The sequence below is a fragment of the Colobus angolensis genome, unplaced genomic scaffold (genome assembly GCF_000951035.1).
Source record: "Colobus angolensis palliatus isolate OR3802 unplaced genomic scaffold, Cang.pa_1.0 Scaffold5, whole genome shotgun sequence".
Classification (NCBI taxonomy): Eukaryota; Metazoa; Chordata; class Mammalia; order Primates; family Cercopithecidae; genus Colobus; species Colobus angolensis.
In genome coordinates this window covers 4,391,884-4,407,650 of record NW_012118487.1, presented here as the reverse complement: position 1 = coordinate 4,407,650, position 15,767 = coordinate 4,391,884, and the positions used below count along the sequence as shown (strand labels likewise).

Here is a 15,767-nt window from a genome sequence, read left to right as displayed (position 1 = left end):
AAAAAAAAAAAAAAGAGTGGCAGGGTCTCGCTAGGCTGGACCTGAATAAAAAAGGACAATAGTGAAAAATCTGGGGAAATTTTTAAAAGTCTGTAGTTTAGTTAATAGTTTAGAATAAATGTTGGAGACAAACAAACCTTTAAATGCTTATAGAAGAAAGTCTTAAAATTAATGAACAATATAGTCAACCTAAGAACAGAATAAGCCAAAGCCAGTAGAAGAAGATAAATAAAATTAAAAGTAAAAATTACCAGCTGAGCACGGTGGCTCATACCTGTAATCCCAGCACTTTGGGAGGTCAGAGTAGATGGATCACTTGAATTCAGGAGTTCGAGACTGGCCTGACCAACATGGTGAAACCCCGTCTCTACTAAAAATAAAAAAATTAGCCGGGCACAGTGGCGCACGCCTGTAATCCCAGCTACTCCGGAGACTGAGGCAGGCGAATCGCTTGAACCTGGGAGGCAGAGATTGCAGTGAGCTGAGATTGCGCCATTGCACCCAGCCTGCGCAACTGTCAAGAGCGAAACTCCGTCTCAAAAAGAAAAAAAAAAAAGTAAAAATTACCGAAATAGAAAACAGGGCCATAAAATAAAGGATCAACAAAAGCAAATTTTGGTTTTTTAAAGAATGATAAAATTGACATATCTCTCAGGACTGACTCAAAATTAAGAAGAGAAAATGAACAAATAAAAATTTTGTACAGGGAATGAAAACATGCTTAAGAAATAAAGAGGCATGAGAAAATTTATACTATTACATTTGAATTTTGAAGTGAAATGACTAACTTTGTATTGAAATATTATTAACCAAAACTGATTCGAGATGATGGAAAAAATCTGAATGGCCCTGTTACCATGATTGAAATTCCAGAGAAACCCTCAAGATTAGCCTAGCACAACTTTGACATCAAATTCTGACAAGATTGTATGAACAAAATATAAGCCAACCATATTCCTAAGCAAAGAAGCAAAATTCCAAAACAAAATATTGTAAACTAAATACAGCAACATTTTAAAATTATATATAATGGTCAAGGTGGGTTTATCCTAGGAATATACAATTTAGGATTTGAAAATTATTCACTGTACTAACAGAGTGAAGGGAAATTATTAATTATTCCAATAGATACAGTGGAAGCTTTTTTTTTTCTTGAGACAGAGCCTCGCTCTGTCACCCAGGCTGAAATGCAGTGGCACGATCTCAGCTCCCTGCAACCTCTGCCTCCTGTGTTCAAGCGATTCTTGTACCTCAGCCTCCCAAGTAGCTGGGATTGCAGGCGTGTACTACCACACTCAGCTAATTTTTGTATTTTTAGTAGAGACGGCGTTTCAGAATGTTGGCCAGGCTGATCTTGAACTCCCGACCTCAAGTGATCCACCTGCCTTGGCCTCCCAAAGTGCTGGGATTACAGGTGTGAGCCACCATACCCAGCCCAGAGAAAGCATTTTGATAAATTCAGCTTTTATTCATGTTTTAAAAATTGATACAACGAGGAATGAGTGCTATAGAACAGGACATGGGGAATGAAGGAGAGCTGGTTGCAGGATTTTTGTTATTATTGTTTTGGTTTTTTGTTTAAGAGACAGCAAAAAAAAAAAAAAAAGAGAGAGAGACAGCAGTGTTGTCCAGCTTGGACTCAAATTCCTGGGCTCAAGTGATCATCCTGCCTCAGCCTCCCAAGTAACTGGGACTACAGGTGCACACCACCACACTCAGTTTGGTTGCAGTTCTGAATAGGTGTTCAGGAGAAGTCTCGTTGAGAAGGCAAAATTTGAGCAAAGATTGGACAGAAGTGATGAAGAAATTAGTCAGGTGGGGAAGAATCAGCATACATACAGGTCTTGACACAGGAGAATGTGTGGGATCTTCCAGAAGCAATTTGAAGTCAAATGTGGCCTCAATAGAGAGGAAAAGGGGAGAGTAATGAGGGAGAAAGGAAGAGAGTTAATCCAGGTGATGGAATGAAGACAGAAGAGACTGTTGGGCTGACACACCACTGGAAAGATTGTGGATGCGCATCTGAAATAGGAAACCATTTGACCATATTTTTATTATTTGTATTTCATGTTTGCTAGTTTAATTGGTATGTAGTGATACAATGCTTTTCTATTTTGTCTTTATTAGTAGGTGATTTTTTTTAAATGATGTTTTACCATGTGTATTTCCATTTGCTAGTTTTTTTTTTTAATTTAACAGCTTTATTAAGAAACCATACAATTCACCCATTTAAAATGTACATTTTAATGAGTTTTAGTACATTCATAGTTACATACCCATTATTACAATCTAACTGTAGGACACTTTTCCCTTCCCCCAGAGGGAAACTTGTGCCCATTAGCGGTTCTTCCCATTCCCCACACCTCTCTTCTCCATCCTCCGAGCCCTGAACAACCACTGTTTCTTGTCTTTCCCGATGTGCCTGTTACAAATATTTCATATAAATGGCGTCTATACTGTGTGATCATTTATGACTGGCTTCTTTCACTTAGCATATGTTTTGAAGGTTCGTTCATGTTGTAGCATGTATTAGAACTTCATCCCTTGTATTGCCAAATAATATTCCACTATATGAATACACTTTTATTTTATTTTATTTTATTTTTATTTTATTATTTTTTAGACAGAGTTTCTCTGTGCCGCCGAGGCTGGAGTGCAGTGGCGCGATCTTGGCTCACTGCACCCTCTGCCTCCCAGGTTCAAGTGATTCTCCTGCCTCAGCTTCCCGAATAGCTGGGATTACAGGCGCATGCCACCACGCCCAGCTTATTTTTGTATTTTTAGTAAAGATGGGGTTTTGCTGTGTTGGTCAGGCTGGTCTCGAACTCCTGACCTCAAGCAGTCAGTCCCCCTCGGCCTCCGAAAGTGCTGGGATTGTAGGCATGATCCACTGTACTCGGCCATATTTTATTTATCCAGTCATCAGTTGGCAGATATTTGGGTTTCTGCCACTTTTTGTCTATTACGGATAATGCTGCTGTGAACCTACATGTACAAGTGTTTGTATGGACATAGGTTTCCATTTCTCTTGGGTATATGCCTTGAAGCAGAATTGTTGGGTCATATGGTAGTTTACCGGTTTTTTTTTTTTTCTTTTTAAACTTTTTTATTTGAGAGAAGTCTCACTCTTGTCCCCTAGGTTTGAGTGCAATGGCTTGATCTCAGCTCACTGCAACCTCTGCTTCCTGGGTTCAGACGATTCTCCTGCCTCTGCCTCCCAAGTAGCTGGGATTAAGGCGCCTGCCACCACGCCCAGCTAATTTTTGTATTTTTTAGTAGAGACAGGGTTTCACCATGCTGGCCAGGCTGGTCTCGAACTCCTGACCTCAGGTGATCTGCCCACCTCGGCCTCCCAAAGTGCTGGGATTACAGGCGTGAGCCACCACGCCCAGCCTTACTGGTTTAATTTGTGGAAATCTAGCATTAACCTTCTATATATTAATATTTATCTGTTGTTTGTATCTTGAGATAGTATTTTCATAAATGTTTTATGTAATTTTTCTCATTGGCTTTTGTTTTATTTCCTTTTTATTGTTGTTAAAAGATTTTTTAAAAATATGTTGTGTTTAGCCATCTTGTTTCTGATGACAAATTCCATTTATTAGCCATCCTACATGGTTCTAGCAGCATCTGGGATTCTGCTTTCCTCTATGCTTTATGAAAGTTAATGTTTTATTCTGAATTCTTTGTCTCTCTGGAGTTGGCTTCTTATTTTCTTTGAAGGTGACTTCAGAGATGAGGTAGGTGATGAGGATTTTCAGTAAAGATGGAAGTGGTAGTCAGGAGAAGGATTTCCAGAAGGAGCAAGTTGACAGTTGGCCTTGATTGGCTTGCTTAAGGAGCACCCTGCAAGACAATGGGGAAAATGGTGAAAAGGGAAGGTAGGCATTAGTAAAATACCATTTTGCTCGTTAGAGCTGTAATGTTGCAAGACTCACTTTTAGGGCAAACTTTTGAAACCTGTCTGTCTTGTGATCTTTCTAAGGTCTATAGGTTTCCAGAGTTTACTTTTCCTTCATTGTCATCTTCTTTCCCCTTCTTTTAAAATAAAACCTATGACTCTAGGATTATAATAAGCGGTAGGAAGCTCTGTGATTTTCAGTTATACTTAGCACGTTTAATCATGGTATCTTCCAGGTTTTCAGAAATAACTGAAGTCAATGTAAAATATCAGTTGCTTTAGTGTAGTCAGTGTAGACAGTGGGAAATGTGCAGAAATCGTGGGCTCTTGCTTCCAATTTAGTGCTCTGGGTTGTGAGATTTGGCTCCGTAGAAATAAAATTAGGTGGTTAGCTACAGCTGTAGTTAAGTTCAGTAGTGTGAGAGAAAACACAGACACTGGGGACTGTGGACTTTTCATGTCTTCATTTCCAGTGGGATACAGGAATAATGAAGTTTCTAAGGCAGAATAAGGGTCACAGATTTTATTTAGGTCATTTTGCTACAATTCCAGTTTCTTTTTACATGTATTATGCCATTAATAACAAAACTTTTTAAATTGTATTTTTAGAAGTTCTCCTGGGTTCTAGATAGACTGTGATAGCAGTGTAACCTTTAGCAGGTTACTTACCTTTCCTCTTTAGGTTCCAGGTTCCTTACCAATAAAATGAGAATGAAGACTGTATCTAGTAGAGTAGTTGGAGGATTGAAAATGGGTATTTATATTTAGCACAGTGACTGGAACACATTAAAAGCACTTAGAAATTTAGCTCTCATTATTGCTTCCTAGTTGAGTCTACATTGTGCTAAGCTTGTAGGTCAGCATTAGCTTAATCTTCTAGTTATCATCTAAGGACATGAGTTTTTACATTCTGTGTTCCACATTTGAGGCTGCGTTAGAGAACAGAAGAGTGAAAACAGTGATCCTCCAGTAGCTAGAATGATGCCAAGTGGTTCAAAAGATGAAAGGTTGTTGAACTACTAATTAACACCATACCGATAAAACCAAAACAACTAGAAATAATGTCTAGTTGGAAATACTCATTTGACTTATGGGAGCAAACTTTTTGATAGTTCATAAAATGCCATCTTGGTATTTGGGAGCTAAGAATCATTCTGGTTGTCCATTAAGAAGACTCCCCAGTATAAAAACAGTAGCGTATAGCCAACTTTAGGTAAACTAAATAATGTGGGGAACAAAGAAAGCACAGGTTAGCTTCCTATGTGATTGTCACCCAACACAGAATAAAATTTCACTCATATCACCTAAACAGAGGAGAGTCCAAGTTTGTCAGGTCAATTTTAGACTTTTTTTGAATTTCAATTTTTATTGTAGTAATAACGCTTAACATGAGATCTGCCCTCTTAACAGAATTTTTAAGTGTATACTATATTCAACTATAAAAACAATGTTGCACCGCAGAGTTCCAGACTAATTTTCATGTCGCGTAACTGAAACTTTATTTCCTGTAGCAACTCTTGCCTTTTCTGGCAACCTCATCACCTGGCAACCACCATTTTGCTGCTGCTTCTATGAGCCTGTTTTAGATACTTTACATAAGTGGAATCATACAGTATTTGTCTCTCTGTGACTTGCTTATTTCACTTGGCATAATGTCCTCAAGGTTCATTCATATTGTCACATATTGCAGACTTTCCTTCTTTTTAAAGGCTGAATAATATTCCATTGTGTATACACACTATGTTTTTTTAATCCATTCATCTGTCAATGAACTTTTAGATTATTTCTGTATCTTGGCTATTGTGAATCATACCACAGCGAACACGGTGATACTAATAGCTCTTCAAGATAAAGAATGTCTTAAATAATTTTTAAAAAAAGTTAAATTGGCCTATCATCATAATCCAAATGATTTTTTGTATAATATTTATCTCATGCAATCCAATGATTTTAAGACTTCTGTTTTTTGTCAATAAGATACAGTAATTGTTTTAATTCATTATTTCTAAATGGGTTCAATATCACCATTGTTTTAATCAAATGTTTTCACTTGATTTTTGTATATGGAGAGAGATAGGGGTCCAGTTTCATTCTTCTGCATGTGGATATTTAGTTTTCCCAGCACCATTTATTGAAGGGACTGTCCTTTCCCCAATATGTGTTCTTGACACCTTGTCAAAAATGAGTTCACTGTAAATTTGTGGATTTGTTTCCTGGTTCTCTATATCTGTGTGTCTGTTTTTATGACAATTGTGTGCCGTTTTGGTTACTATACCTCTGTTGTATAATTTTGAAAAAAGAAAAACTTCAGCCAAATTAAATTTAAAGGAGTTTAATTGAGCAATGAATGATTTGTGAATTGGACACAGACTCACAGAGACACTGGGAGTGCCTTGTGGTCAGAACAAATGTATAGACAAAAAACGTACAGTGACGTACAGGAATTGGAAGTGAGGTACAGAAACAGTGAGATTGGTTACAGCTTTGCATTTGCCTTGTTTGAACACAGTTTGAATATTCAGCAGTCTGTGAGTGGTTGAAGTACGGTAACTGGGATTGGCCAACACTCAGTTATTGTTACAGGGATATACTGTTAGGTTTTCAATTTTGTCTGACTATTAAGGTTACAGTTCATCCACGAGATCTCAATTATAGAAGTATGAAGTCCTTCTCAGGCCATATTTAGTTTGCTTTAACAGTTTGAAGTCAGGTAATGTGATTCTCTCAGTTTGGTTGTTTTTGCTCAGGATATTCTGGGTCTTTTTTGGTTCTATATAAATCTTAGGATTGCTTTTTCTGTATCTATGAAAGGATTTTGATATTTTGATAAGGATTGCATTGAATCTGTAGATTACTTGGGGTGGTATGGACATTTTAATAATATTGATTCGTCCAATCCATGAACATGGTCTATCTTACCTTTGTGTGTCCTCTTCCATTTCTTTAATCAATGTTTTATAGCAGGGTTGTTCAATCTTTTGGCTTCCCTGGGACACAGTGAAGGAATAAGAATTGTCTTGGGCTACACGTAAAATACACTAACATTAACAACAGCGGATAAGATAAAAAATAATAAAAAAAAAGCAAATATCTTCATAACGTTTTAAGAAAGTTTACGAACTTGTGTTGAGCTGCATTCAAAGCTATCGTGGGTTGGGCAAGCTTGTTTTATAGTTTTCATTGTAGAAATCTTTCACTTCTTTGGTTAAGTTAATTCCTAGGTATTTTATTTCATTTGTTGCTGTTGTAACAAACTGTATTTTCAAAGGTAAAGACAGGTTTTAGCTCAGATATTTAAGTGCTATCAATTTTTGGACTGATTTTTTTTTTTTCCAAAAGATAAAAGTGTTGCTGTCTTTTTGGCAAAAAGCGCTTGAGAATGCTGTCCTAAATAGAAATACATGTAGAATGAGCTACTGATTGCTGTGGTTCTTTTGATATGATAATAGTTTAATATTAAAACTGAAATGTTTTTGTGATATACTGTGAATGAGCTCATTGCTGTTAATTCACATTACAGCACCTTTAAAATCCAGTTCAGGTAGCCTTCTCAAGGAGTTCCACCCTCATCCCCAAGCCATAAGTAATCCTTTCTTCCTTTGAGTTCCAGTAGCACTGTTTATAACTCTTTGTAGTTCTAAATTGGGCCTTGAAACATAATTACTGTATTTCTTTTCCCTAATATAAGTACGTAAGGGCACAAACTGATAAACCTTCAGGTAAACTCAACAGATGCATTATTGAATATCTGCTTTGTCCAAAGCAGTGTGCCAAAAGGTATGCAAACATGAGTATTCCACCGCTTCTGTCTTTGTCATGGTGCTCCTCATAGTGCCTGGTCTCTCTTGACATTGTTCTCCTGTATTCCAGGATGCCCTTTTTTTTCCTCTTAATCTCTTGCCACAACTTCACAGTGTATTTTGTCTCTCCCTCTAGCAGATATGTGGATAATGAAGATGCCCAAGGCTTGCTCTTGAACACTCTTCTCTTTTCAATACACATCCCCTTTAGGTAATCTTGTTTATTCTGCTGCACCTTAAATATCATCTTTATGCCAATGACTCTCAATTATCTATCTCTAGTCCAGACACTTTTGAACATCAAGTCCACATATTCTAGTTGCCGTTGAAGTCTCCTGGGCATCACAGAAATAAATGTCTTAAAGAAAATCCTTCCTCTTTTCTTCCACATTTTGTCCTGCTCTCCAGGAAAGCACCTTCATTCACCCAGCTGTCAAGCCAAAATCCTGATGTGATTTTGGTCACATGCTCTCCCCTACCCTCCACGTTGAGTGCATCACCAAGTCCTGTTGATTCTGCCTCTGAAGTATCCTCCTCCTCTGGCTCTTGCCCACATGCCAGCCCACAGTGCTGGCATGATGGACCCTTGTGGCACTTCTGGTCAGTCCCCACAGCGTTGTCACAGTGACTATTTAAAGTCATAAAGCAGGTCATGCTTTAATTTCCTTGATTCTCGTTCTTAGAGTAAGATTGAGAAATTCTCAATGTGGCATGTATGTATCAGTCCTTTTCCAGTTTCATCTTTTGCCACCCCCACTCTCTGTAATCCAGCCACGTGGCATTCTTTAAATTCCAGAGGTTGGCTGAATACCCCCTCACCCCGCTGTCCCTTTAGGGTTTTGCACAAGCTCTTCCTGTTGAGGACCCCTTCTACCAAGTGAGTCCCCACTAACCCTCTCAATTGAAACATTGTTTCCTCAGACAGGCTCCACCCAAGCCCTCAGACTAAATGAGGTTCTGTTCTCTTGGCATATCTAAGTATCCTGGACTTAGAGCACCTTTTGTAATTACTAAGATTTCTTTTGTTGGCTGATTATTTGCTCAATATGTGGCTGCTCCATTGTCTGTAAGATCCTTGAGGGCAGGAATCATGTCTGTTTTGTTCACACTCAGGCCCGGCACCGGACACATAGTAGAGAGTCAATACCTATTTGTGGAATGAGTAAAATAAATCAGCATAAAAGTTTAAAAGCACACTAAAATATTGCACAACAGAATATGTTTAAAACTTAAGGCTCTGACTGGGCACAGTGGCTCACGCCTGTAATCCCAGCACTTTGGGAGGCCGACGCAGGTGGATCACTTGAGCCCTGGAGTTCAAGACCAGCCTGGGCAACATGGTCAAACCCCGTCTCTACTAAAAAACAAAAAATCTAGCTGGGCGCAGTGGCGGGCGCCTGTAGTCCCAGCTACTCTGGAGGCTGAGGCAGGAGAATTGCTTGAACCTGGGAGGCAGAAGTTGCAGTGAGCCGAGATCGCACCACTGCACTCTAGCCTGGGCGACAGAGCGAGACTCTGTCTCAAACAAACAAACAACAACAAAAAAACTTAAGGCTGTAACTTAATACATGGAAGTAAGTTTCTAGCCCTCGTGTGAAGACCTTTATTAGTTTGTGACTAAACCAGGCATGTGCTGTTTTTGTGATCTGTCAAATTTTAGAATTGTTATTACCAAAGTATGTATTTGACAACAGGAAAAATATATTTTAACAGTTTGACAACAAATATTTATTGATCATCTGCTGTTTGCTTGGCATGGTTGTAGATCTCAGGATACAGCGGGGGGATTGCAGCTTACTTTCCCATGGAGGACAGACAGTGTACATGGAGAATTTCAGCTCCTGAAAAATACTCTGGTCTGAGTAAAACAGAGTCGTGGCAGGGACAGGGAGCTAGAGAAGTCCTATTTGAAAAGGTAACATTTCAGCTAGCATTGGAGGGACAGGGAGTCAACTACTGGAGATCTGGGGAGAGCTTTCTAGGCAGAGGGAACTGCCAGGACATCCGAAGAATAGAGAGGTGGGCAGTGACCCTTGTCACAGTGAGAAGGAAAAACACACACTTTTATAGAGATGCCATGACTTGGAGTTCTTATTCTGCCCATTTCGGCTGGAGACAATGATGATGTCCAGCTCATAAGAATGTTGCTAAGCAAGGTAATGAAGGTAAATAGTAGTAATAATACACATCACTGATAGTTTTAAGCATTATTCATATGCCTTCCACAGAATTTATGTGAAGGAGAAACTGGTAAAGTAAATGTTACTTTAACTAATGGCTTTGTTTATGTGTTTAATCGTTTACTAATTTATTATCTTTTGAAACAATAGGCTATGTGGCTAATTATTTGCAAACAATATTTATGTTGATTTCTCTTTAAAGGTTAAAAAGCTAAAGAGAGAACTCTCACAGATGAAGCAAGAACTGCTCTATAAAGAACAAGGCTTTGAAACATTGCAGCAGTGAGTATGAAAATACTGAATCAACTTTAGAATAAGCTTCCTAACTAATATTAAAACAAAGAAAATAGAAGTACAGATTACATAAGAGATTTTTCAGAGAAACATAAAGTAAAAAGTTCAGAGCTCTACACCAAAAGGAAACAAAGCAATCAACTAACAGTTAAAAACTTGGGAAATATCTATACACTTGAAAAGATCCAAAGTTTTTATTAATCACTGGAGATCCAAAGAAACCAAAGTGAAGAGCCTTTGTCTTACCTTGATCTCCTGGACCCTTGCTGGCCTCCTCTGAGATTGTGGTACAGAGCTAAGAGACTAGGCACAAGAAATTCCTCTCCACATTCGGCTGGGCTGGCTCTACTTGACTCCTATGTGAGCCTGCAGCTGCCCTGGGCCCTCAGGTGGAGGCCTGTCTGTCTCTCTCTGTCAGCCCCAGGGATGACCTGGAGTCTAACCCTGACAGATGGCAGGGGAGTAAGAGCAAGTCAGGACTATTAGCAAAGGAGCGGGAGTGCGTGCCTCGCTTCCTGCCTTCCTCTACCTTTCCCATTTGCTACTGAAGTCGGCTGGGCCATTAGCAGAGCCCTAAGCTGAGCCAGGTTAAGTGGAAATGGAGGTGACAGAGGGTCACAGGATCAGGATATCCCTTCCCCATTCCTGGCCCCTGAAAGCCAGTGTTCTCCCTACTGCTGAGGCCCAGCCTGTCCAAACCGTGACAGGCACACCTGAGACTTTCTAATCCTGCAGACTCCACTCTACAGGGTCTCTCATGGGAGAGAAGCAGTCCGTGTTTTCACAGCCACATGACCACAGACCGGAGGTTAAACTTCCCTCCTGCTTGGTGTCTCCAAGTGTGGTGCAGTATTTCTAGGGATGTCCCTGGTCAGTGTCCTGTTCACGCTGGTTTCATGTTCTTCCCGGCATCTCCCTTGGTAGCACCTCAGGAATGCCAAGCTGGTCTCAGGTGCCGCCTCTTTGGAAAGTACCCAGCTGTGTTCCTTTTCCCTGTGGAATCTTACTTCGCCTTCTGCTCTTAGGAAATTTGGGATGCTCCAAGCAGCAAGGGGTGACCCCCTTTAAAGATCCTGTGTGTCACTGGCCAGACAAACAAACTGGTTGTTCTTGTTTGGGTGACTAGTCATATCTTGGGATACCCGGGCACTGCTCTTGACCACCAGTCAGACGTATGACTAATTTCACACGTGCTGTTATCGCTCAGACTCCTTTTTTTCCTGCTCACCACATGTAATCATGACCCTGATACTCCTTCAGATGCTCCCATCCCAGTGGTTCTTAAACCTGACTGCATATTAGAATAATCTGGAGAGTGCTTAGAAAAATAATGTTTCTAGTCTCTATATCAGGCATATTTTATGAGATCCCAAGTGCTTCTAAAGTTCAGCCATGTTGTAAGAACCTCAGCTGGTTGCAGAGCTCCGTGAAAAACCAAGCAGAACTCGAATGACATAAATGCGTTATTTAGTAATTGTTTATCAGCATAAAGCAGGGCTTTGTGGTGGGGGTGGGGAGAAAAAACAGACTTTGAAGAGTGCCATGAAGTGTTTAGCCATATGTTCCACATTTTTAAGGCACATGAAATTATAACTCACGTCACCATTTGGGATTAAAGGTTAGCCAAACTTGCTGTCTTTGTTGTATTGATGTAACAGTGCTGTATTGTTTCAAAGCAGTTTGCTTGCAAGCAATTTTTATAGGAATCTAAGGCATGTTTAAGAATCTGTCAATAACATTCCACAAGAAAACAATAGACATTTGTTGTAGAAATTCAGACATTCTCCTGCAATGATTCTAATCCCTTGAACCGAGAACGGAAAGATATGGTATCTAACATCAGAGACCTCTCCTGTGTACCTTCACTATAGACCAAATGAAGCTGTTTTTATTCCAGTGTTAACCACCATACCACTAAAACACTGAATGAGCAACAATCAAACCCAGCAGCCGGACTTTTTAAGAAACCACATTCTTGATACTATAAAGGGATTTATATTTGTGGCTATGACAGAAAATATATTTCAGGAAAAGATTTAAATAGAATCTTATTGTAGGCTTTTGTAGCTTTTATTTACAATAGAATGGAATGTATTTGTTGAATCTGGAATTATAATGTAATTTAAACTTGAGCTTTCATTTTACTTGGTACAATAGTTTTATGTTGGGTAGACAAATATGGCATTGTTCTCTACGTTATTCATTTCAGTTTGTGGTCCCAGATTTGACTTTGGCGTAAGCAGTGGTGTAGTATATGTGTAAATGGATACCAGGAAGATGCCTATTTCCATTTGCTGCCTCCAGTGTGCATTCAGAATTGGAAGATAGACTAGTGATGAAACAGCAAGTCACAGGCATATACAGATTCTGTGAAAAGTTGGTTCTCAGGGTATACACTTTTCAGAGAAGGAATGCAAATGAACATCTTTTCTCTTTCAGAAGAGACTAATATATTGAGTGAAAATGAGTTATAGGGCACACTCAAGTCAAGAACTTCCAAAAGAAATTTTAAGAAAAAAAATGGCACTTCTCATATTAAGAACAAAAAGCATGATACTTTAAGTCAGCAAACGATGCTTCTATTTCGGTTAATTTTATGGTAAGTTAGGGTCAAAAGAGAAAAGGTGGGAAATGAAAAGTAGAGGAGAAAAACAAGAAACAGTGAAATAAAGGAAAAAGGCAGCACGTAAAGTAGAGAAGTTCAAAGGAGGCAAAAGAAAATGAGCAAAAAGCGTTCCATGATGAAAGCTGAGAGCTGTGTTCTTCATATTTAGCATTCTGTTGAGCAGTGGACAGCCAAGAGATGTTCATGTGGTCAAAGCTCTCTGAAATTTAAATTAGCAGTCTTGAACCAGTCCTGCTTTTATTTTTTAAATGTTAGGGTTTATTTCTGAAAACAGCTTACCTGCTTTTATTTTCACATGATAAAGTTTATATTTATTTCTGATTCAGAGATTTGTTTTATCATTAAATTCTGAAGACTTTACACTAACAGGAAGAAATTGAGTTTTAGAAGTTCACTTTGACGCAGTTTCAGATACCCCTATTACTACCTGTTTTATGAAATCCCACATTTTAGTTTTTATTTTTAGTTAAGAAGTGCTACATTTGAAAATGCCAAAATGCTATATTTGGAAATATCATTTGTTTTATTTAATAAACCATTTCCTCAGCTAAGTTGGTGGATATAATACTTAAGAGAGTCAGAAATTCCACTGGTAAATCTCTTCCCAAATAAATGGAATTAGCTGATATTCAGAGTACTTCACTAGTCCCATCAGATATTCTAAATGTGTTAGTCATAAGGGCCCCAGTTCTGAATCTGTCATTTTAGGATAGTTCCCCTACTAGCTAAGTGTCTGTGCAATTTGGAGTATAAATTTGCATCAACTTTCTCCCTTGGCTTCTTCATTTGGAATAAATGTGTCTAGGGGATCTTTAGGGACCCTTCCCATTCTAAACACTGTGTGTGTGTCTGTGTGTATGCGTGTGTGCGTGCGCATGTGCATGTGTTTAATCTGTGATTTGATTGGTTGTACTTTATTATTAGATGATCTTATGATCAAGTTTATTTTATTTTCTTAGGTTCTTTAAGTCTTTAATTGCTTGTTCAGCAGCATAAGGTAGTGACTAAAACAGTACTTGGGGAAATACGTTATCTACAAACTGCACTTGTTTGAGTGGACTTTGTTTGGAAGAGTGATTAAGATGACATTGCTTTATCTTTTTCGGATTATACCTTTCACATTGCAAATAAGTATTAATTATTAAATGTTTTAAACCAAACGAGCTCAGAGTCTGTTTTCTCTGATTCAGTAGGTGTTGTTTCTCTAGAGACTCTGGATAAGACGAAAACTATGTCTAAGAACGTGCATAGAGTTGTTGGCTAGGGCAGAGGCATAGCCATATGTCCCACAAGGAGAACTCATGCTGAATTCATAGTGAATCCCAGACAGCACAGGTAGCTGGGGAAGACCAGGAGAGTGATCATGAATTGTATTCATAAGGAAACCCAGCATAGGCAGCTGGGAAGGACCGGGAGAATGATTGTGAATTGTATTCATAACGAATCCCAGACAGCACAGGTAGCTGGGGAGGACCAGGAGACTGATCATGAAGAGTACATGAAACTATTTTTTTAAAAAGAATTAGGTAATTTTATTAGGCCCTTCAAACACAAAGAATTAGGTTACATGAAATCCTCCAGCCTAAAGTGATGATGTAAACTGTAAGGACACTTGGTAAGCAGCTCTGCAGGGATAATAAATTAGCTCATTGAAGAGCTGATTATTCAATATGAGTTGAGAAATGACTACTGCCCTTCTGCCGTTTTCCTAAGTTTGAACTCATTCAGCAAGTCAAGCAATTTTATCTTGACTCATAACTTTCATAAAAGCAGAATAAATACTATATTATATATATATATATATATATATAAAGAGAGAGAGAGAGAGAAATAAGAAACTAACCACACAATCCAAACATTATAGGATACTCACTAATATAAATAATTTATGTATTAACCATTTATTAAAGGCCTCCCAAGCTGCAGGCCGCAGGCCGTGTGCCAGGTTTTGCACAGTCATTACAGCAAAACATTATGTAAAAGTAGGTGGCAGTTTACTTGCCTCTGTGTTCTTCTGCTAAAGCATTTTCCCATGTCTTTTACCTTTCTTGGGTGAAGATCAGAATCAGCACTTGATAAGATTTGGGTTCAGCCAGCAGTGGGATCATTCAAACAGGTTGAAGGCAAAAAGACATGCATTTATTTGAGCCTGAAAGTTATTAGAAATGGACTGGGTTTGAAGTGAGGGATGGGAGAAATCTTAGCCACCTGTGATTAAAAGAGAAAGGAGGGGCCGAGGCATGCGGATCACAAGGTCAGGAGTTCAAGCCTGGCCAACACGGTGAAACTCCGTCATTATCAAAAGTACAAAAATTAGCCGGGCATCGTGGCAGGTGCCTATAATCTAGCTACTTGGGAGGCTGAGGCAGGAGAATTACTTGAACCCAGGAGGTGTAGGTTGCAGTGAGCCAAGATCGCACACCTGCACTCCTGCCTGGGCAACAGAACAAGACTTCATCTCAAAAAAAAAAAAAAAAAAAAAAAAGAAATGAGGAGAAACCTCCTGAAAAGATGATTGCTGGTATATGAGAGTCAGAAGTGAAATAATCATCCAACTTAGACAATTCCGAAACCAATTCCTACTGTCTGTTTAACTTATATGCTATCATTCTTTGATATTTTTTCTTTCTTTTTCTCTTTTCACAGAATTGATAAAAAAATGTCTGGAGGCCAGAGCGGGTATGAACTCAGTGAAGCCAAAGCCATTCTAACAGAACTAAAATCTATCAGAAAAGCCATCAGCTCAGGAGAAAAAGAAAAACAAGATCTGATGCAGGTACATTGTAAAACATTTTGTTAAGCCAAACTTCTACCTTCTGAGGCCCCCAGAAACTCTTACTGGGGCAGAAGTGCTCCCTGAGAGTCTGGGTGACCCTTCCACCTCAGCCGCGTTTGTGCAGGATGGGTCCTGTGGAGATGGTTGCGGGATGGTCCTGTGGAGATGGTCGCGGGATGGTCCTGTGGAG

The 15,767-nt window shown here is 39.1% G+C and overlaps 1 protein-coding gene and 1 long non-coding RNA gene across 2 annotated transcripts in view; one reads left to right on the top strand and one right to left on the bottom strand.

The window, feature by feature from the left end:
- Positions 1-15,767, top strand: part of WWC2 (WW and C2 domain containing 2) — a 122,228-nt gene that overhangs the window by 31,843 nt on the left and 74,618 nt on the right. The window contains exons 4-5 of the mRNA XM_011959571.1: positions 10,084-10,163; positions 15,448-15,577. Of these exons, the coding sequence (XP_011814961.1) occupies positions 10,084-10,163; positions 15,448-15,577 (210 nt within the window). The remainder of the gene's footprint in view (positions 1-10,083; positions 10,164-15,447; positions 15,578-15,767) is intronic.
- Positions 3,561-10,532, bottom strand: LOC105524355. The gene is made up of 2 exons (XR_001003743.1): positions 10,422-10,532; positions 3,561-3,846 (listed from the first exon to the last, which is right to left on the bottom strand). It is a non-coding gene; the product is annotated as an uncharacterized LOC105524355 (long non-coding RNA).